Here is a 24,979-nt window from a genome sequence, read left to right on the forward strand (position 1 = left end):
CTTGCGAGGAAGAACATCGTTTACATCTTAAAACAATTTTCCAGCGTTTAGATAAATATGGTCTCCGAATTAATATTAGCAAATCAGTTTTGGGAGTACCTGTAATAGACTTTTTGGGCTATCAAATATCTGCTGAAGGTTCAAAACCTCTACCTGAAAAAATTAAAGCTATCACAGAATATCCGTTTCCAGAAACGATACACCAACTTCGTTCCTTCTTAGGACTGATCAATTTCTATCGTAATTACATTAAAAATGCCGCAGAAACTCAAGCTCCTCTTCATGAACTTTTGAAAGGATCTACAAAAAAAGATCGACGTAAAATACTATGGACCAATGAAACCAGAAAAGTTTTGAAAAATGTAAACAAGATATTGCTCAAGTAGCATTGATGGCCTACCCCAATTCGGATTACCCTCTGGCACTTCTCACAGATGCATCCGATTTGGCTATTGGGTCAGTTATTCAACAAAAAGAACCAAATGGATGGAAACCTATTGCATTTTTTTCAAAAAAGCTTAATGATGCCCAGAAAAATTATAGCGCTTACGATCGTGAGCTTTTGGGTATATATTTATCCGTTAAACACTTTAAACATTTACTTGAAGGCCGCGATTTTACTATTTATACGGATCATAAGCCCTTAACGTTTGCTTTTAAGCAGAATCATAACAAAGCATCTCCCAGACAACTCAGACAGTTACAATATATCTCACAATTCTCTACTAACCTATGCCATATTAGTGGTCAAAACAATGTGGTTGCAGACAGCCTATCTAGGATTGAGGACATCGATTCACCTGTTGTTGATTTTGACCTGATAGCAGATGCACAAATTAATGATGATGAACTGCAACAGTTGAAATTACATTCCAAATCATTGCATATTAAACAGCACCAATTACCATCAGGAAAACTCTTATATTGCGATACCTCTACTTCTAATATCATACCATTCATACCTCAAACTTTTCGGATGAAAATATTTAATGCAATTCATGGTTTAGCTCACCCTGGAATCCGAAGTACTGTAAAAGAGATTACTAAAAGATTCATTTGGCCGGATATAAAAAAAGATGTTAAACAGTGGGCTCAAACTTGTATCGATTGTCAGAAAAATAAAGTAACTGAACATACAAAATCAGAATATTCTCAATATCAAGCACCAGACGAAAGATTTAGTGTTGTGCACATTGATTTAATTGGGCCTTATTCACCTTCTAATGGATACACTTATTGTTTGACGTGTATTGATCGGTTTACCTCTTGGATGGAAGTGGTACCGTTATCAAATATCACAGCAGAAAATATAGCAAGAGCCTTTTATGAAAATTGGATAACACGATTTGGTGTACCTTCTTGTGTTATTACAAACAGAGGAACTCCATTCATTTCGGAACTGTTTCGAAATTTGGCTTCGCTATGTGGAGTAAAAGTAAACCATACAACTTCTTACCAACCTCAGAGTAATGGGAAAATTGAATGTCTACACCGTACTTTAAAAGCAGCTATTAGATGTCATAATTCTCTTCATTGGACAGAAACATTACCAACAGTTCTTATGGGTTTGCAAGCTGCTCTACATGAGGACTGTAAGTATACAATAGCTGAAATGGTTTATGGCAAAACTATTAAATTACCTGGCGAATTCTTTGAAGAATCAAACATGCCAATATCTAATGATAATTTTGTAAGTAATCTTCGAAATCAGATGGCCCTTTTAAAGCCCTATCCATCCAAATCCAAATGTAAACAAAAGATTTTCATCCCAAAAGATTTGTACACATGCTCGCACGTGTTTCTGCGGGTTGACAGAGTAAAAAAAACCTTTGGAGCCCCCATATGAAGGACCCTTTTTGGTACTGCAAAGAACCCCGAAATATTTTCTTCTATCAATTAAAAATAAACAACAAATTAGTATCTCTGTGGACAGGTTAAAACCAGCTTATATGTTACAACCTAATGAACTTTTGTCTCCAACTTCAAAAAGTGATCATACATCTGTGCGAAGTCAGCAAACATCAGTGCCAAGTCAGCAACTAGAACAACCTAAAAAATTAACACGATGTGGAAGACAAGTAAAACTTCCAGTTCGTTTCAATGACGTTATTGACTCTTCTTGAACTTATAACTCTTTCATATTAATTTAAAACTTAATTATGTTTTTTTTGTGTACATAATTTCAATTTATATATTTGTATCAGTGTTATTTGTATAGATATTTGTATCTTCTCTCCCACCATGTTTTCAGAGTAACGTAACTTTGTTACTGGTAGGGGAGTGATGTAGGCAACAATTATTATTGGTCATAATAACTACAACTACTTCCACTAGATAATGACTACTACTTTCACTTCACCTTTAGTTTCAGTTTAGTTTCAGAAGGTTGTCATGCTATCAGGTTCAATGTTCCGTCTTAATTTCTTCGGGAACATGCAAGGACCTGACTCGGAACAGAGAGCTTACTAAAGCTATGTTCAATAATTGTGGGAAGTAGACAGGATACACAAGAAGGGTATACAAAACCCTTTATTTTTCTCTATTTACAATAACTTCCGTACTTCGGAATACAAAGACTCACTACTTGTGGTCAAAACGCAAGAATATAAAAAATATAACTAAACGCTACTTTAACTTTGAAATAATAAACGTGAAAGATTGGCCTTATATTAACAGGAAGCCGTATGTAGTACAGAGAACTGTGAACACTACAATACGTTTAAAATTATCAAGAGGATTAAACCTCTGGCCTGGAAGGCAACCAGCAACTGAGTAAAACTTCTTAGGTAAGCGGCCTGCTTCGACTAACTGCTTCCTCTCTTTCGCTTGGCAAAAAGCCACAACTTAAGTACTTGGCGTTCGCCAGACAAACTTTGCATGAATACATTAACGCTTATAATTCTGGCCGGAAGTAGAAAATAAGAAGTGATAGTAAAGATTTAAAATAAAATAAACGTTAGTAAAACTTAAGATCCTTACATACTTCCCGCCAGAGTTAATTAGTTTGAAACTGAGGTCTAAAACGACCTTGTTGAAAACTTTTAGCTGTAGAATCTAACGCGAGGCCAATCTTTTACAAACATTTTTCGCTAGAAACTAGAAATTTAAAAGAAAGAAATTTGTTTTTACAATAGCAGCTCCCAGGACACACAATTTTTTCATCTGTACTGCATCTAAACAGGAGCTTTTATTCAAATCTGATTCCTTCCAGAGATCTGGAAGGAAAACTAGTTTAATGAAATGTTACACAATGAAATGGCAAGTAACATGTATAATTATATTTCTCTTAACATTCTTATTTCATTCATAACTATTTTAGTTATCTCTCCCCGTGCTCTCTGACATGTGTTGTAAAAGAACACCAAACACGAATGTGTTTATGTCTATGTGTTCTACACTTCCTCCTACAATCAAAACACTAACGTGTTAAATTTCAACATAACAAGACCTCTTAACACACCCTAATTTCAACTCTAAACCCTTAGGTACTATTCTGAAAGTGTCTAACTCTGAAGTGTAGCGTCAGAGAGCCTAACTACATCATTCAACCTTTAACACAGATTCACCATGATTTAGTCTTTTTACAGTCACACGAATAAAAAAAAATTTTAACATTCACTTTTACCATATCACGGTATTTCTTAACATTTAAAATAACAGTTCACATTGTATATAAGAACATATCAACATGCCGTTAATTTTACACATTTGAAAACATACATTAGTAGTACGTTGTTAACATCTATTCTTTTCAAAGCAAGTGCCAATTCTTTCTACATTGAAATACTACATTTCAAAAAGTCTTTCAGACAAAAACTTCTTTCTTGCCAGTATGTTTTAAATAATATTTATACAATAACTTTTTACAATATTTAAGTCTTTACACAACGCTATTATACATCAACTTTAGTTTTACGCGCGAGTAATTGAAAAACATAATACTAAAATCGGTAACAACTCATTTCTCGCCCTTTTGGCGATAAAGGTAGACCTCGCATGAGGTAAAACTTCTTGAAATCTGCCACTTGCAGTAAGAATGAAAGATTAACTTAAGTTTGCAAAGTAACATAAAATTTTACTTATCTTTGTGATATTCGGACATTCTTTTCTGGGCCCAGTCCTGAAAGGTAGTACAGATTGTTGTTTGATTTATCCTCCTTCTTGTACGGGCTCGCCCTTCCAGTGCCTTCCTCTAGATGCTTTCTTTTTTCTCCAGTTCGGTCACCCTTGAATACCTTCCTCTTCTCCTCTGCCAATGGTCTTGGCCGTTTGATGGCAGCTGGTCTTGGCGGAACCAGGAAACTTCTTTCGTGTTCCTGCTTGGACCTCGTTGCTGGCCGTTCAAATTTTCCTTGTAACTTTTCCTCCGCCGCTGATGGCCCTTCCGCAGTTCGGCGACATTTGCTGCGGAGAGTCCTGTCGGATGAGTAGATCTTCCGTTTTAGAGCCGGGTTATAGTTGCCGCCATTTCTCCTGGTTCTCTTCACATACGTCGTCCTTCTCCCTTCTTCATTCTGGGGGTGTTCGTGAACTCTCTTTTCTGGACGGTGGAACGGCTTCTTTTTCTTGCTCCCTTCAATTTTTCCGCGGGGAAATTTTCTTTTCACTTGCTCCTGCCTCTTAATGGCTTGCCCTTGTACTTGTCGTTTTTCCACCTCTGGAGCTTGTGCCTGCGGTGTCTGCCGTGTCGGATCCTGCAAAAGATCTGAAAATATTTGCATTTTATTACGATCATAGTAGGGTTTGATTTGATCAATGTTTGCGGAGCAGGTTTCACCATTTCTAGCTTTTAACACTACTACAGCGTGAGTTATTTTTTCTATGACATATGGTCCTTCAAATCGTGGAAAAAATTTGGCAGTTTTATCTTCTGGTGCTGAAGAAAGTGAATGCTTAATTTTTAAAACTTCATCCCCTACTTTATAAGTTACTCCCCGTCGTTTCAAGTCATAATATAGTTTTTGTTTTCTCTGTGCTACTTCAGTATACTTCTTTGCTTCCTTAATTAGTTTTTCTATATCACCCATTTTAAACTCTGGGGCTCTTTGTTGCACATAAAATAATTTATCTAACGGCGTTATAATCTTTCTGCCTAAAAATAACTCAGCAGGAGTTTTGCCCGTTGTATCATGTTTTGCGGTCCTAAGGGCGAAAGCAAATTCATTGACATAGTTATCCCAGCTTTTATGAAAATTTTTAACATAACTACGGATAATTTTCACTATATTTCTATTGACCCGTTCCGCTATATTTGATTGCGGCCGATACGGGACCATTTTTAAATGACGTATGCCCAGTTTTTGGCACATGTCTTCAAATACATTACTTACAAATTGAGGACCATTATCCGATATAACTTTTAGGGGCGCCCCGTATTTTAAAATATATTTATTTAAAATAGAATCAGTAACTAATTTCGCGGAGGCTCGTTTTAAGGGAACAATTTCGGTCCATTTACTAAAATGATCAACCATAACAAGGAGATAGCCACTTTTATTTAACTGACTTTTTGGGAAAGGGCCCAATAAATCGATGCCAATTATTTCATTTGGAAATTCGGATTTAATACTATTTAGAAACCCGGCCGGGCGGAAATTAATATAATTAACTGCTTGACATGTTGGGCAGGACTGGACATACGCCCTTGTTAACTTTTGCAGTTCAGGAAAGTAGACTGCCTCGCGTACGCGTTGGATAGTTTTTCGAATACCAGCATGAGAAGCTAAAGGGCTGTCATGGAGCTCCTGCAGGATATTTAATCTAAGACTAGCTGGGATAACAGGTCGAAATTCGTTCTTGGAATTCGTAGTTTTTGTATAGAATAATAGACCATCTATTAGTTCGTAATGGGCCGCCCTATTTCTTATCGCCACAATATCTTGGTGGGTAAAATTTTCAGGATCCTTTAAATACTCATAAATGCTTCCAAACTCAGGATCCTTACCCAGTTCGGTTATTACAGTTTCTCGGGAATTTATTGTACATGCTGTGAGCATTGCCACCTTTACGGTATTACCTTCTTCATCTATTTTAATTCTGGATAGGGCATCTGCTACGATATTTTCCTTTCCGGGGGTATGCTTGATTACCAGATTATATTCTTGTAGCCTGAGTGCCTATCTTATTAACCTTGGGGATAAGTTTTTCCCTGAGTACAATATAGTTACCGCCGCATGATCAGAGTACTCTGTTATTGGCGCCTTTCCAAAATAGACTCGGAACTTTTGCACTGCTAACAGAACTGCAAATGCCTCTCTCTCGGTCGCGGAATAGTTTCTTTGTGTTTGATTTAAAGTTCGGCTAAAAAATGCCACGGGCTGCTGATTTTGCGAAAGTACCGCTCCTACCGCATAATCCGAAGCATCGGCTGAAATTTCTAAATTCTCATCCTTTTCAGGAAATTTCCACACAGGGGCTTGCGTTAAAGCTTGTTTTAATTTTTGAAAGCACTATTGGCTTCGGCCGTCCACGAGAATCTTGCGTTTTTCCTTTTTAATTTTAAGAATGGTTCAGCAATAGCTGCAAAATTTTTTATAAAGGACCTATAATATAAACAAAGTCCTAGAAAAGAAGAGAGCTTCTTCGCCGTGTTTGGAGTCGGATACTTTTGTACAGCGATTACTTTTGATTAGTCTGTATTCCTTTCTGAGATATCTTGTAACCTAAATATTTTAATTCAGGGGCTGCAAATTTGCACTTTTCGACATTAACTTTTAGACCGGCCTCATTTAATAAAGAAAACACCTGTCTTAAATCCTGTACATGTTGGTCGAGATTATCACTAGTAATAATGATATCGTCTAAATAGATAAATGTGGACTTTCCAAGAACAGGTCTTAACACAATGTCCATACATCGCTAAAATGTTGCCGGCGCCCCTGAAAGGCCAAACGGCATACGCAAAAATGCATAAGTGCCAGACTTGGTTATAAAAGCAGTCTTAGGCATGTCCTCAGGTCTAACCCCTATTTGAAAATAACCAGTCGTTAAGTCTAAAGTCGTCATATATTTGGTGGATGTTATGTTCCTTAGAATTTCTTCAATAATAGGTAACGGATATACCGGATATTTAGTTATGGAGTTTAATTTACGGTAGTCAATTGCGAATCTCCACCTTTTTGGATGTGTCAAAGGATAGTCATTATTTTTCTTACATAAAACCACCGGGCTAGCATAACTACTTGAGATGGGCGTTATGATCTTTTTACGTAGCATATCGGTGATATGCCATTCTATAATTTTTTCCTTATTCTTATCATACCGGTATGCTTTGTGGCGAACTGGCATTGAATCTCCGGTGTCAATACTATGGTTAGTAACCTGAGTAAATCCTGGAATATCACTAAATAACGAAGCAAATTCACTTACCACTTGTCGGATTCTTCCATGCTCGTCATTAGGCAGGTGGTCAAGATTTAACATCGGCGGATCAGCCTTTTCTGCACGAACTGGTTTCATTGTCAGCTTAAGGGACGCTTCATTAAAATCCAGCGTTGCTTGTGCCTCTGAAAGAAAATCTATTCCTAAGATTATATGTGCTTGCAGATTCTTTACTATAAAAAACATCACCTTTACTTGTTCGTCCTTGATACGGACATACAGCGGTACTTTACCTATACACTTACATTTTTCTCCTTGCGCCGCTAACACTGTCGTATTATCCGAATTATATATGCGGTATTTCCGAAAATACTTCCTAAAAAAATCTTCTGCCACACAGGAACACTGCGCGCCTGTATCCAGGAGTGCGGTGGCTGGGATATTATTCACCAACACTTCAATCTTCGGAAGAGTCAAATTTTTCACCATTACTGTATTTAACTTGAAGGAAGAGGGGTTTTCGTGGCCTTCGGATTTCCGCACCCTCCCGTCAGCAGAAATCCGTTTTAGTTTAACTTATTTTTCATTTCCGTGCTTTCCTTCTTTTTCCCCTGGCGTTGAGACTTTTTTCCTGGATTGCTATTGAACTGTCGACGTTCGCCGGCTGTTTTTGAATGCTCGGGGTTCCTTGCCCACTGATTCGCTTTGCTTCCGTAGCCGTGTGCTTGAGTTTGCTGTAGTCTTGGCGCACCAAATTGGTTTCGCTGTTGATATTGGCGTCTTCTTTCAACGTCCGCCGTTCTTCTACTTTCAAACTGGATTGCTAGCTCAAATAACTTTTCCAGTGTAGTCGGATTTCTTAATTCAATAAAGTCTTGCACTTGGGGCAGTAACCTCGGCAAAATCACTTGAATTATCTCAGGATCCGGACGGTTTCCATACAAGATTTTGAAGACGTGAATTTTTCTTAAAATAAAGCTTGAGAGATTTTCGATTTTTTGCTGATATATACTGAAAAGTTCCGTTTCTAATTTCGCACGATCCCTTACAACAGGGAAGGCTTTTAGTAGGGCAGTCTTGAAATTCTCGTAAGTATAGGTGGGACTTCCTGCTTGACCCAAGAGACTTCTGCCTATACATTTGAACCAATTAAGCGCTTGGCCCCTCAAAGCGCTGGTAACTAAGGTAACGTTTTGAAATTCGTGCACGGGGTAGAGCATGAAGTGGTTATCCAATTTTTCCAAAAAACTGGTTACCGGTGAGTTTCCGTTAAATGTTGCTTCTGGTTTCATCGAAGCGCGCATGGTCTGGACGATGTAACCAAATTCTTCCAGGGCGGCAGCTGGCATTTCTGGATTCTGAGCCGTTTCTGCAGGCAGCACAGGTTCTTCTTGAAACTCGGCCATGGTTATTCTTCTTCGTTGGGCGCCACTATCAGGTTCAATGTTCCGTCTTACCTTCTTCGGGAACATGCAAGGACCTGACTCGGAACAGAGAGCTTACTAAAGCTATGTTCAATAATTGTGGGAAGTAGACAGGATACACAAGAAGGGTATACAAAACCCTTTATTTTTCTCTATTTACAATAACTTCCGTACTTCGGAATACAAAGACTCACTACTTGTGGTCTAAACGCAAGAATATAAAAAATATAACTAAACGCTACTTTAACTTTGAAATAATAAACGTGGAAGATTGGCCTTATATTAACAGGAAGCCGTATGTAGTACAGAGAACTGTGAACACTACAATACGTTTAAAATTATCAAGAGGATTAAACCTCTGGCCTGGAAGGCAACCAGTAACTGAGTAAAACTTCTTAGGTAAGCGGCCTGCTTCGACTAACTGCTTCCTCTCTTTCGCTTGGCAAAAAGCCACAACTTAAGTACTTGGCGTTCGCCAGACAAACTTTGCATAAATTCATTAACGCTTATAATTCTGGCCGGAAGTAGAAAATAAGAAGTGATAGTAAAGATTTAAAATAAAATAAACGTTAGTAAAACTTAAGATCCTTACAATCAGTAAGGAGTTAGCGAGGGCTACAAAGAATAATAAAGATGTTATATATGAAAAATATTGATTCTTGCTTTTTGATTTTGCTATTTAAATTATTATAAAAAGAACTTAGCAAGCAACCACAAGACATCTAATAAAACACCCGTAACCTGAAATATTTTGCGGTTAAGAACATGAAACCTCGCACGAGGCTTTTGTTTCACTACGTGCGACAGAGCTTTAAAATGCAGAACTGTCTCGTTGTACAAAAAATAAACTTAAATCAGAACGTAGGATATATGACATAGCAACAGCATAAGGGCAAAGGGAAATAAAAAAAAATGTAAAACGAAAAAAAAATTAATGAGTACCCATGAAATATAGAATAAAATACATGAATAATGAGATGGAAAATAAAGCAAAGTCCATATCCTGCTTTGCCAGGAAATACAAAGTCCAAAAGTGCTTTGTCAGTTGAATTAATTTCAGAATGTATCAACTATTTACACTATATACACGAACTGTGCATGCTCATGTATATAAGATGCATTGTGAAAAATCGTCCTTGGCCGCTTGTAGGGGTACAGAATCGTTGAATCATAATTTATTAAATTAATAAAATGCAGATAGTCAGAACTTGCTCAGATAGTCAGATTTGCAGAAATTGCGGGCATTCATCAGCATGAAATCTTGAGCATATGGGATATCAAGTTTTTGATTTAAACGGATGTTTCGCACTAACCAAGGGGCGCTGGTAATGTTTCTGGGAATTTTATTTTGAGAAATTCAGATTTTCTTACGGTACGTTTCTGGAGCTGTTGACCAAATTGAAGCTCCGCAGAAAAGAATAGGGAGGATAAATGCAACATAGAGAGTTCACTTTTAGTCCCATATGCTCGATTTACGACCAATTAAACTGTAGATGAACATGTAGGCGGGCGGCATTTTCTTTATTGAGCGTGTAACTAACATGCTGTTTAAAATTTAACTGCTCATCCAACATGATTCCAAGACATTTAACAGAGTTCATAGTTGGGAGCTGATGGCTGTTTATGTGCATGGGTACTCTTCTGTTATCGGGACCGGATTCAGAAACGTACTTAATGTATGTATATAATATATATATATATAATAAACAGAGCTGTGGAGCTACAAAAAAGGATTTATTCCAGAAAAACGTTTTCGGAAATACTAATATTCTTTTATAAAAATTTTTTTTCGCATTAAACAAGAGCTTCAATGGTTCAATTGAAAAGCCAACTGAGAGTACGAGTGGGCTAATTTACCATTTTTCCGCTATTTAATTATTGTTTTTGTAGCTTGTTTTTGATGCTTTTTGTGTCTTTATTCTATTTTTTAATTCTGATTTTAATTTTTATGTATAGGCATATTATATATTGGCAATTTTTAATTTTAATTTTTTTATGTATAGGCATTTTATATATTGACATTTATAATCCATGTTTTTTGTAACTTACTTATATATATATATTTTTTCCGTCGATCTATTTTTCATGTGAGTTAACTTTTCACATTTCACAACGGTCAGATTCATTAATTTTTTTCGTGCATTAGCAAGTCTTCCAGCACTAAAATTTGGCAGTTTTATCGCGCTTATACAGTTTTTCCAGTTTTACCAGACAAATTTCTTATTGTTTATGTAGTACTATGTTACAACATTTCGTAGAGCTACAGCTCCTGGTAACTTTTTAGCAAGGTTGCTGCAATGTACTATTATTCTTTCAAATCTTTTTGCAGCATTATGCGCAAAAATTTTTGAGACCAGATAGGTCTTACGTCTAATTACCAGTTAGCTTTACATTTTCTTTTTCAATTAATTTATATAATAAATTATATATATATATATGTAAGATAAAAATATATGAATCAGAATTATAATATAACTATAAACATTAATTCTTCCTCTTTATTCTAAAATCGTAATAACTTCTCTGCATTGCGTCATTTCTAGATCACTCTATGGCCCGCGCAACTCTGATGACGTAATAATTAAGAACTGAAACTGACCTTGTAAACCAAAACTTTTCTCTTCACGTTCTTCCATCCTTCATAACTACGCACTTCAGCTTTTGCTTGCTACTCTGCTAAGATGAGATTTCGCTGGCTTGCTTTCTATCTCAACAATATCAAAAATGTAAATCTTCTGTGGAAAGGCACGACTAGAGTGCCAAGTGATTGTGGCCACAAATATCAATTGGAAATAAAAATGGAATTAAAACTGCCGCGACTGCCAAGTTCTTTAAATACTACGCAATCAAAATTCTTCTTCAATATGGGTCTAATCACGCATCTACAGTGTTCCGTCATTTCCTTTGCTTTTATTATGACAATTAAGCCGGCAGGATAGTTTCCTGCAGCCTGAAACCTCAATGGAAAATTTAATTCAGCTCTTCAAATCAACGTTTTGTCATAAATCCAAGATAATGTGAAAGAAGTGAATCATCAAAATTGTTTTTTCAGTGTTTAAAAAATAACAGATCATTCTTCTGCTGTCGTGTTTTGCAAGTTCTTCAAAAAAATTATCACGCTTAGTGTTTACAGATTGAAAGTAATCTCTCGATAAATTGAGAAGTTCGAATGCCTAGTGAAAAGGAAATCATCAGTGAATTACCGTTTAGGGATTCAGCATTACAGCGGGTTCAAGGTCGATCCGAGTTAGTGTTTGCAAGTATGTGCGACAGAAAATTATTTGCACTTCCGCTTTTTCAACAGCTCAAAAATTATTACATTCGTGTGAATCTAGCTCAGGAACTAAATTATTTAATGTGCTGCGGATTCTATAGTTTTCATTTCAACTTTGGTTAAAATTTCTGCAGTTTGTTTTGAGAAAATCTGAAATTCTTGTTCATTAATTTTTCTAATTTTTCATAATTATGTGTGAGCAAATTAAGTAACGAATTTTAAGCTATTTAAATTATTCATAGGGAAGGATACTAAGATAAGTTTTTATGTTTTTGAAATTTTGTTGAGAATTTTGAATACGAATTTTATAATTATTCTAAAAATAAAGGTGTAAAAAAATAAGTGAAATTATTACAGATATGTAATGTGAAATTATGGTAAATGCATGTTAAATTTATGGGTGATTGTACGTTAAGTATAGTGTATGTCGAGGGAGTACTGGGTTCTTAAGCAGAGGCCTGTAATTACCTCTGTAGAGTTGTTCCCTTCACCCTCTTCAAGTAAGATAATGTTGGAGGCTCTCATTTTATGAGTGTTTGTAATTTTTTTATATTATTATTATTATTATATTTTTTATTATGGAATGTATTAGTGCAGTTCTCAAAGGCCAGTTACCTTAATGCAAGGAACGGAGGCCTTTTCAAGTAACTGTCTAGGCACCCTGGGCCACCAGTGCAGAGAACACACTGGTTAGCTCAAGAGGACAGCGCTATTGATGGATATGTTTGTTTAGAAGTATTGCGAAGCTTCCAGTTTGGTAAAATCAGGCATTGTAAATGAAAGATGATAACGGTGAAACCATAATTTCTGAAGCTTACTCCTATTATTATATGGTATTAAAATATAATTTATCAATATGAAAATTAATATCATAAATATTTATGTGCATTTCATTTAATTATAAGTAATGATTATGTAAAAGTTTATTTTGTGATATTCTGGGATAACAAGAACCTTCCCTGAAGAATTATGATTATGTGAATTCTCAAACAAAAAGACTTTTGGACTGAAATGCTGAAAAATTCAATAGGACTCTTAAAAATTAAAAATTTATTTAAAAAATTGATCTTTATAAATTATACTTTACAGAACAAAAATTTTATGATTTATGGTTTTTTTTTTATTATTATTCAACATTTGCTAGTGTTTTAACTCTTTCTCTTTAAAAAGGCTTCTCTGTCGCTATGCCTTTTTCTTTTTGAAGGGGCGAAATATGTAAGATAAAAATATATGAATCAGAATTATAATATAACTATAAACATTAATTCTTCCTCTTTATTCTAAAATCGTAATAACTTCTCTGCATTGCGTCATTTCTAGATCACTCTATGGCCCGCGCAACTCTGATGACGTAATAATTAAGAACTGAAACTGACCTTGTAAACCAAAACTTTTCTCTTCACGTACTTCCATCCTTCATAACTACGCACTTCAGCTTTTGCTTGCTACTCTGCTAAGATGAGATTTCGCTGGCTTGCTTTCTATCTCAACAATATCAAAAATGTAAATCTTCTGTGGAAAGGCACGACTAGAGTGCCAAGTGATTGTGGCCACAAATATCAATTGGAAATAAAAATGGAATTAAAACTGCCGCGACTGCCAAGTTCTTTAAATACTACGCAATCAAAATTCTTCTTCAATATGGGTCTAATCACGCATCTACAGTGTTCCGTCATTTCCTTAGCTTTTATTATGACATATATATAATAATAATAAATTATATATATATTTATGCACATGCATGCATATCTGTGCATACGTACGTACATATACACATGCGTACATGAACACATACAACCGTTGAGGGTGTTACGTTTTTCTACCGTACCTCTTGAATAGAATGACACGGCATTTGCTTGAGTTTAATTTTAGTTGCATAAATTGCACCAGTGTGTCCAAACTGTAAATTATCAATTTAACGTTTGGGCATTATTTATTATTATTGTAGGAGTTTCCGGATAGTATCGTCAGCATATTTTGGGATCTTGTATTATAGGGGGTACGGCAAATGGTTGAGATAAATACTGAAGAATTCCTCTCAAATCACTGACAGCTTTTCGTACACGCGTCCATAATCCTCGGACCCAGATGCCACACAGCTCATAGTTTCTATAACCATGGTTACCTCTGTCGTTGTGGCCAAGCTCATTTATAGCGTGAGAGGCTCAACACCATCTCTGGAACAATCACTAAAATGTCAGAATCCCCTTTTTTCAGATATATATAAGAGAAAGGGAAATTTACCCTGCAGGTGGACAAAAAACTATCATTTTATTTTATTATTACTTCATTCTATAAATGGTACAATTTCCATTATGATAATGGCTATTATGCCAATTCTATAATGGTAATGGCTTACTATGCTTAATATGGGAATTCAAACTTACTGCTTTTAGCTCATCTTATATAGATATCGCATTATATGTACAGCCTTCAGGAAGCTACGTACAGCCGTAAGCTATGTACATTATATGTACAGCGCTTAAAACATATTACCTGCGAGTGCAGGATTATTATTATTATTATTATTTTTACATTCTATTAAATCAAGCGATACAAACTTCTGAATATACGTATTTGAATCAAAAAGTACATCGTATGTAAATACATCAGTTCTTTGGAAACCGTGGTATAAATTTAATGTAAATTACCTGCAAGTTTTTAGAACTCTGTATTGTTTTATCTTAAACATCTTTGCACATCATAATATGGATTAAGTTTCAGTTATAATATTTCTAACTTTATATCCATCTAACTCAGAGTCAACAACTTTTAAATTTCTCAGGGAAAAAAAAAAAAAAAAAAAAAAAGCAAAACGAAAGAGTGAAGAAATAGGTCAAGCTTTACCTTTCTGCATCCTGCCCACGCCAACGCCCCCTTTTCATCAAGGAACGCCTTTAGCATTGTGCCCTACTGTGCTTTTATTTGATCTTCTTCCGGTCAGATGAAATTTAACCTTTCCTGGAAAAGGGGAAAAAAAAATCGGTAATATTATGGTTTCCGGTTACATGATTCGTGAGAAAAAAATCCTTTCTTTTCGTGCTTCAAAAATGAATGCAACATATTCACTCAGTTTCTCTATTACCAATTATGATGTTAATACAGATAATTAATCTTATTTCTAATACTTTGGGTACGTCTGAAATAAATTCCTTCTATGCTAGAAATAGTCTTCTTGAACTTTCCGGAACAGAAGGTGTATTAAATATTAGGATTGATCTAATTTAGATTTTAATACGAATCTGAGCACAGTACATGAATCGTCTGCATGTTTTTTTTATAAGAGTTGTATAATTTATAATAATATTAACTTGGCGCATTTTACTCTTCTTGTTTAAGCTCCTGATTACTGGGGGATGAGAAACATACACTTCGGATCTCATGCCGTCCAATCGAAAATTATTAAGTAGATCAAGAAATATAAACTACGAAGTGAAACGGACGGGAAAAATTTGGAAAATATTCCTGCTTGTTTTGTCGAAATATAGTGTAACTTGCTGAAACCACCAAACTTGTTATTATATATAATAGCAAACTTTTATGCGCGACTGCAAAATTGTATTCATTGTGGTGAAGGCTACATGGCTAATATAATTTTTAAGACATTAACGTGTTTCAATAAAATGCAACATACCCTTTTTCCTATTTTTAATTTGCATGTAATTCTGTTACATTGCTTCATCGCATTCGTAAAAGAAAAATTGTATACGAGTATTCGAATTCCAAAGTAGTTTCATGAGGTTTCAAATAAACCGATAACTTTAGGAATTTCTAACTTTTTTATTTGAAAATTTATTTTTCGGTTGAAAAATTCTATGGAAGTACAGTAGACCCACGATTATTCGAATTGTTTATTTGGAGTTCTAAAATTAAGTGCCAAAGTAAAAGTATTAATATTTAAAAAACGCTTTTATTTCTATATAAAATTTGTTTCTTATAATTAAACAAATAATTCATAAAGATCTTATTTTGTGATAAAAATATTTAAGAAAAAATTGAAGTAGACAAACTGTATCACATTTTGTTTAAATCAAAATTTACGCAAAATGTGAATGTTTTTCAAATTTTTACGCCGCTTTTTTAAAAATTTGTTGCTGTTTATTAGGATAGTTGTACCGCACTATCAGCCAACACATGACTAGATCAGTTTTTAGTCAACAAACGATCCACAGAAGTACAGGGTTATCCAAATTAAACTTTCCCCAACTCAGAAGCCTGTGCAGATTGTTGTATGGGTCATAGAGTGATGATATTTTAAAAACAGACACTTCAGATCATGCGCTCGAGATTTATTACACACACACACAATTAAAAAAAAGTACAAGAAGTTGCCGATAGGTGGCGCTGTAACACTAGTAATGTCCATAATGCAGCAACGTGATTTGCAGAAATAAAGCTTCTGCGCAACGTATCCAAGAGATGAGCCCTACAAAAGTGGAAGATAGGCCTTGCACAAGCAGTTGTTTCCAGCTCGCTGATGCTCAATGGCGACTTTGAAAGACAAAGCTCTATTAGTGAAACTTTCTTACCAGAATGATGAGAACTCCTGGGCTGCAATAAGAGCATTCCGTCGGCTGAAGATCTTACGCCGAGGACCACGCGCTTTACGAGACATGATGAAGAAGTTCGAAAGAACGGGACAGCTGGGAATTTTACCAGGTAGAGGACGACAGGTTGTGGAATCTGCACGCGTAGAAGACTTTGCTTTGGCGGTCATGGACCCCATTAGCCAAGCCACAAGGTGTTGTCAGTGTGTTAACTGTTTCTCGTGCTGTTCATATGCCCTATACGAACGTCTGACGTGTGATTCGTCGAATCCTCGGTTATTTTCCTTACAAAATCCATAGTCATCAGCTGTCCGACGGGGATCCTGTAGTTCGGGAAACATTTGTGTTGCAGTTCCTTGCCAAAATGGAAGTCGATGCTGCTTGGCCGTGGAACATCCTTTGGACGGATGAGGCCCATTTTCACCTGAATGGTCAAGTGAATACGCACAACTGCCGCATTTGGGCAAGTCAAAACCCGCGCGCAATCCATCAAGTGCCCTTGACCCTCCAAAGGTTACTGTATGGTGCGGTTTCACTGCAACATTCGTCATTGAGCCTTATTTTTTTGAAGAGGTGACTCCAACAGGGTTCAAAACTTGCTCTGTCAGAGGAAAACGGTATCAGGACATGTTGACAACGTTTGTGATCCCTGAACTGCAACAACGTGGCCGCCTCCAGGACACGATATTTTTGCAGGATGGTGCACCTCCCCATATTCTTCGTGGCGTTCAACAGGTGTTACGGGCAACTTTTACCAATGCACCTGTGATCAGCCGCTGTATCCCTACAGCTTGGCCTCCCCGCTCGCCTGATCTCACGCCATGCGACTTTTGGTTATGGGGATTCTTAAAGGATCGGGTCTGCCGAGAACACCCAGCAACCTTGGCACATCTGAAAGACGCAATTATTCGACATGTTCGTGGAATTAATGTGGACTTACTGCGTTCCGCTGTGGAACACACTCTTTGCGAATGGAAAGAGTTGTGGAGAACCACGGCACACATATAGAACATCTGTAGAATATCTTGTTGATCTGCAGCGCCACCTATCGGCAACTTCTTGTACTAATTTTTTTTCTTTAATAAATCTCGAGCGCATGATCTGAAGTGTCTGTTTTTAAAATTTCATCACATTATGACCATAGAACATATAGTAGTCATGCAAGTCAGAATATGGTAATAGGTAAATGCAATTCTGCAAGTCTGAACATAACGAAATTAAGTACTATTAAGTTTCTCAGTAATTGTAATCTGTACTATTTAATGTGTGCAACATGTACCATGTTAATATTATTGTAATATGTAACATGCTAATTTTCTCAGCAATTGTATTTTTTTTTTTTTTTTTTTTAACTGTAAATTGTAAATGTGTGTAATATGTACCATGCAAATATACCCCATGTCTCAGTAATTGTGTGTAATATGTACCATGTCAATATTAACAGTACTATTTAATGTGTATAATATGTACCATTCTAATTAATTAGCATGCACTATTTAATGTGTGTAATATGTACCAATGTGTGTAATATGTACTATGCAAACTGTAAATAATAATTAATGCGTAAAGCCAACCTATGTGCTAACCTAAGAACCCAACTATACATACTTATAGTAAGAATTGAATCAAACAGGTGTAAAGTACCTTAAACATAAATATTAAGTACCCTAAACAAAAGTATTAATCAATCTGTCAGTAAATGTAAACTGCCCTATGAAATGTGTATGATATGTATGATATGTACCATGCAAGTATTAATTAATATTATTAATTAATAATTAAATTCTTATAAATGTAATTTGTATTATGTAATACGTGAACTATGTACAATGCAAGTTTTCTCAGTAAATATAAGCTGTACTATGTAATGTATATAATATGCACCATGCAAACCTGTAAACAATAATGAATGCGTAGTGTTAAACTATGTGTTAACCTAAATACCTAAGATGTAAAGTACCTTTAACATAAGTATTAATCAATCTCTCTGTGTGTAATATGTACCATGCAAGTCTGTAAATAATAATGAATGCATAGAGTTAACCTAAGTATCTAATCATGTATAATTAACGTAAATATTGAACCTTACGGATGCAAAGAACCTTAAACATAAGTCATATTCAATTTCCCAGTAAATGTAATGTGTAATATGAAATGTGTGAAATATGTACCATGCAATATGAATGTAAATGCACCATGCAAGTATGAATAAGCAAGTCCGAATATGGTACGGCATGTGTAATAGGCGTGAAAGTCAGAGTATGGCAATATGTACCATGCAAGTCTGAATGGGTAGCGATAACCTAAGTACCTAATTATGTCATTCTAGATAAGGGCGGGCGTGGTGCTCATACCAATTAACCGTAACGGTAGAGGGATGGTGCCCACGTCCTCCGTCACTCACTCACTCACTCACTCACATTATGACCCATACAACACTCTGCACAGGTCTCTGAGTTGGGGAAGTTTAATTTGGATAACCCTGTACTACTCTAAGGACTCTGCTCAAAGCTTCAGCACTTTCCAAGCAATTAAAACCACTTAACATTGATAGTTCGACAAGGGTTCAAATGCCATGGAACGGGTTGGCTGTATGAGGGTTCCCGGGCATTTTTCCACATACAACGTGAGTACAAACCATTCCCCCGTAAAAGTTGCTCCACGAAGGTATCCCTTTAGGAATACAATGTTTGTGTGGTTTGCCTTAATGAAAATAAAATCTTCAACAAGTATACTGCCTATTTTCGATTCATCATTATCATCTCAACATCGCTGGAATTTTTATTGTGCTCCTTATCTATCCGCAAGAGATTTCTTCGCCACTCAGAATTTGAAAGCTTGGTTTGCTGTTTTCTATATTGATCCTATCCGAAAACACATTCTTTTATCCTTTGAAATAAGTCTACGAAGTAACTGACAGTTTAGTATCCCTTTCACCTTTAACCTTATTATAATGCACAACAGGAAGCCGATCACTGATGACATTATACAGCCTGTAAACAAGCATAATTTCGCTGTAATTGATTACTTCTGGTAAATGAAACAAAATTTAGAAAATATAAGAAACTATCAATATAACATTGTAGTTTGTAGGAAATTCTGAAGACATGCTGTTTTTAAGTATTTTAAGAGGCGTTAGCTCAAGTGCTCTCGAAATATACGTGTGTAAATGAGGAGAGAAAAAAAAAAAAAAAGCCCCTTTGGGAGTAATATAAAGTTTGAAACCTTTCAGATTTTTTTATTATTTATTTCCCATTTTGTGCAAATTTTTAAGGACTTTCGATTAAAAACTAAGCGTTTTATGTTGTTACTGTGCATTGCATAAGATATTTATATTTCATATTTAATCACAAAGCCCATTTCCCCTAACTGCTCAAAAACGTGTTGCTTCTGTAGCCAACATACTATTCATTTTATAATGAAATTGTACAGAAGTCTCGCCATTTTTGATCGGATAACCGACTTTATGAGTCAAACTTACAGATTAACTTCAAACACGGATATTTTACTCACGACGTTTCCTTAAATTTCTGGTATTATGTTGGTATCATAGCAACGAAAATATGTTACAGGGAACTTTTCGAAGAAAAGTTTTTCTTTCATTTCTATGGAACTTTCAAGAAAAGATTTCATTTAGAATACATTCAATTTGTTTACAAGACAAAAATGTTCAAGTATATCTTTAGCAAATACAATTAGATACCAGAATAAATGAGTACAAGTGCCTTTCAAAAAAGTATTGTAAATAAACATATAAAATTTAATATTCTGATATTAGAAAAATTTAAACAAGTTTTAAACATCCTAGAATATATATTTTTAGTTGTGAGATGTCTACATACAACGACTGAAACTGTCAACATTTTGATCGTGCTTCCTCTTTCTATGCGCGACCTCGGAGTTAAAAGGTTGCAAGATCAAAGCCCATTGTAATGGTTTAAGATTAGTCCCAGTGTTTTCATCAATCATACTAAAGGATTATGATCACTCTGAACTTATGAGGTCCATCTAGGAGGAATTTTAACTTTGTACTGCAAAGACAATGGAAGCACACTCCATTTCGATTGTACTGTACTTCTGTCAGTAGGTGAAGACATTTTGGTAAGAAATATTATTGGACGTTCTTCCCCTTTAGAATTTATCTGTGATAATACAACGCCAATACCAATACTCGAAGCGTCGCACTGAACGATATATGGCTGAGAAAAGTTTGGACTGTATAAGACTGGATTTTCTGCTAACCGTGTAGAGTCATTAGGTTTTTATGAAGCAGGAGACATGAAAAAGGAGCAATGTCCTTGCCGGGACTTGAACCTGGACCTCTTGAATACACACCGAGTGTGCTACCTTTACACCACGAAGGCATGCGGAAGGAGAAAGTACCTTATATACTTCCCCTTTTAAAAGGAGACTGGGGATTAGGGGACCCAATCACCAAATCCTGGTGGTGAAGAACCATCATCCACTACCTTTTAGTCAGGCTCCACTGTAGATATATTAGGTTATTTTCGATGTCAGAAATCTTAAAAAATAAGCAATGCACTCGCCGGACATGTTTCTCTCGAATATGTGCAGTGTGTGCTAACCGTTACACCACGAAGGCATGCAGAAAGGAGGGAGAAAATAGCTTATAAGCGTTTGAGTTCATCAAAAGTGTTTGGACACTCATCAGTCCAATTTATAGTTGATCTGCAACATTTTCCTTTTAACAAATCTGTGGGTTGTGAAGAAATCACAGAAAATTCAAAAATATATCTTCGATAATATCCCAGAAGTAGTAAAAATGACCGGACCTGTGTTTTCGCGATAGGTTTAGAGCAGTCCTTTATGGCTTGGATTTTTACTTCTCCTGCTGTTCTTTGACCTTGCCCTATTACAATTCTTCAATTCTGTCAAATCTTCACAATTTCTTTATAGTCCTGCCATTAAACGGCTAAAATCATATGGTGCATTTTTTAGCCCGAATGTTGGTAACCTTAAGGGTTTAAATGTTCCAAAACTTGTCACAAAAAGCAGCGTAATCCTGGGCTCTTTTAGTTAGTCGGATCTGCCAGTAACCTCAAGTAAGATCTAGAAGAGTTATATGTCTGGCAGATGACAATTTTTCTACTAAATGTTCAATGTTTGCCAAGAGAAAATATTGTGTCTTATTAGCCTTGTTCAAGCTACGGAAATCAATGCATGGTGTAGTCTCTTTTCCAAGAAATTCAACCAATATGAGTGGAGAGGTAAAATTCGATTCACCTGGTTCTATTACTCCGAGTTTTATCATTTTTCTTACTTCAGTTTTTAAAATCTCGTTTTGTCTGGCAAACATTCGATAAGGTTTTGTGCATATCGGTCTATCTGCTTCTAGTTCGATATTATGTTCAGTACATTCTGGTTCATTAGAGATAATACAAGAATTCTTGTATATCAGTTGCTTTAAATCTTTTCGTTGGTCTTCAGATAATAGTGAATTCAACTGGATGACTTGCAAAACTTCAGACATTTCAGTACCTGAGCTAGCAGTCGAGGCTGAAGATAACAAGACAGTTTATTTCTCGACACTTAATTCTTCTTTACATATTGTTACGAATTTCGTATTTAAATAGCTAATGTTAGTTGAATTATAAATTAAATTGTTTTATTCCCCGTGCAGTGCAGCGCGTGACGAATATTAAAGGAAAGTTAAGGCGGAAAGTTAAAAATACAAGAGCACGTGCATTTAACATAAATAAATATCTCTTTTTGATTTCGAGAAAGTACTAAAAAATTCTCGCGCATTTTAAAAGCTCATATGAAAAGGAGGAAAACCTCTCAGTTCGAGGAGTTAGTTAGTTTGTTATTGATTTAAGAGTTTGTTGAGGAAACTGCTTTTGTTGATTGTAGCGAATTCGCGGATTAGCTTTCTTTAGCTGTTTTGAATTAAGTTCTTTGGAACGTTTGAGTAGTTAAAAAATAACTACTGTGAAATATTGTAATACTGCACGAATATTTTAGAAAATTTAAGCATATTTGTGATAATAATAAATTTTTGTTCATTTTTCATCGGACTTGAGCATTCATTTCGTAACGAACCCGTACGCACGCAACAATATTCTCAATCACACATCATTTTAGGTGCGAGATGCATCCCACAATTTCATAGATCTTATCTTTCTTGAAGCAATGGACAAAACAGAGCGAAGAGCACATGTTACCCGCAGTTAGCGAAGCGAAGAAAAGTGCTACGCATTAGCAGCAGCGATATTTATAATAAAATGTTTCTTTAATCGATCCATCAGCATCGCAGAACGATTACAAAAGAAATATGAAACAGATTATTTTGGAAAGACGCACTTCAGAATATAATTATAAGCAATTTAGAACAGAAAGGGGATATAGCCAAATTAAAATGGGAAATGAAAAGGTCTATTGTCAAATTAAAGTTAATAATTTTTTCCTACTTGGTATTTATCTACATATAGTACAGACGATATTAAAAAAATTGAATTAAATTGTTGACGTAATACCTACACACTCAAAAATAAATAAATAAAAATCAAAGAATTTGCAGTGCTTTTATTTTTATTAATAAGGTTATGTTTGTTGCTCTTAATCTTTCATTCTCCAAAAGTTAACCTTTTATTCTTCAAATATTTTTGCTTTTTTATGTTTTGGGTACAAGAAGTACAAGAAGGTAGAAGAAGTATTTTCTTCTTTTTTATTCTGTTTGTCCGTACATGCTTTCGTGGTGTAAGTGATCACCGTATCTATTAACCTAACAAATGGAAGATTTGTGGTTCCAATCCAGGCAAAAATACAGTCAATTTTTTCTTGCTCAAGAAATTCTAAACGTCTTTATAATGTTCAGTTGTAAATTTGAAAAGTGAATTCTTATACTTATTAAGCAGTTTATAGAATTCGTACAGCGTAACTTGAGCTATAGCCACATAGACAGGATCTTTATTATTAACCTCAATTTTCATAATATCATTAAATCAAAGTTTCACTTTTAATTTCAATTATGATATTTTCAAAGATTTTAATGTCCGTTTCAATGAAATATCTTCCTTTAGCGCAACGTCTGGTATAGAACTAAAATCTTCAAAAGTAAAAGGTTATCAAAATTCTACAAATACATGTTATCCCCTTTTGTCAACGCCTTCTCAAATTATTTCTGAGACTTACTTTTATGTGAACCAGTGAAAGAGGAATTTTCCTCTATGATGACAAAACTGTGGCATAAATTGCTTTTGTTGCCAGTTTGAACAGATCTTTATAGTGGTTATTGTTTTTGTTCCAACAGTTAATTCTTGTACTGCTGTGCTATTCACATATATAGCATGGGTACTTCTTATAACCACACTGACCGATAAAAAAGCGAACGCATAATTATAAAGTGTCCTCAAATCGTCAAATTCATGACCATTGTGCACTTTATATGTGAGAGAAAGAATTTCAAATTTTCATAAATGTTTTGGAGATGTGCAGAATGGTCATCCTACAGCGAGGTAAATTTTTTCCATTTTGAGAAAGTACCGTTTTTAGCCTTAAGAAAAATTCAAGAAAACAATGAAAAATGTTAAAATTTTCATAATGAAATTAGGAATAATCCTTGATCTATTATTTACGTATCCAGTATTATTTAACAAAATGTTTTATAATTAATTTAAATTGTATGTAGTTGTTATGAAGATTTGTTTGTTATACGCTAACCTGAATGAGAGCTTTGAAGAAAACTTCCAAAATTATATTAAGAACAATTAAAACTCCCTCAATAGCTTGCCATCAGAGAGCAAAAAAGAGTTAAAATACATTCATTTACAAAAGTTAAGCACGGAGAGGAAAATGCTTATTTCCGGAAGCCAGTCAGAATTGAAGAGGATGCAATTCGCTGTAGGGGTAGATGGAAGTATGCAAATATGTTAGGTTGTAAGGATCTTAAGTTTTACTAGCGTTTATTTTATTTTAAATCTTTACTATCACTTCTTATTTTCTACTTCCGGCCAGAATTATAAGCGTTAAGGTTTTTATGCAAAGTTTGTCTGGCGAACGCCAAGTATTTAAGTTGTGGCTATTTGCCAAGCGACAGAGAGGAAGCAGTGAATCGAAGCAGGCCGCTTACCTTAGAAGTTTTACGCAGTTACTGTTTGCCTTCCAGGCCGGAGGTTTTAATCCTCTTGATAAATTTAAACGTATTGTAGTGTTCACAGTTCTCTGTACTACATACGCTTCCTGTTAATATAAGGCCAATCTTCCACGTTTATTATTTTAAAGTTAAATTAGAGTTTAGTTGTATTTTTATATTTTTACGTTAGACCCCAAGTAGCGGGTCGGTGTATTCCGAAGTACGGAAGTTATTGTAAATAGAGAAAATAAAGGGTTTTATATACCCTTCTTGTGTATCCTGTCTACTTCCCACAATTAGTGAACATAGCTTTAGTAAGCTC

The 24,979-nt window shown here is 35.3% G+C and overlaps 1 protein-coding gene across 3 annotated transcripts in view; it reads right to left on the reverse strand.

Annotated features, from left to right (window-relative positions):
• Positions 1 to 24,979, reverse strand: part of LOC118189399 (unconventional myosin-XV-like) — a 120,504-nt gene that overhangs the window by 84,220 nt on the left and 11,305 nt on the right. For 2 of the 3 annotated variants that reach the window (XM_085817095.1, XM_085817094.1), the window contains exon 2: positions 14,866 to 14,979. The exons of the other annotated variant lie outside the window; for it this stretch is intronic. In XM_085817095.1, coding sequence (XP_085673221.1) covers positions 14,866 to 14,922 — 57 coding nt within the window. In that variant the 5' untranslated portion in view covers positions 14,923 to 14,979. The remainder of the gene's footprint in view (positions 1 to 14,865; positions 14,980 to 24,979) is intronic. 3 annotated transcript variants of the gene reach the window in all.

The sequence above is a fragment of the Stegodyphus dumicola genome, chromosome 5 (genome assembly GCF_044657685.1).
Source record: "Stegodyphus dumicola isolate Sdum_Otavi_A_Nest chromosome 5, ASM4465768v1".
NCBI classification, from domain to species: Eukaryota; Metazoa; Arthropoda; class Arachnida; order Araneae; family Eresidae; genus Stegodyphus; species Stegodyphus dumicola.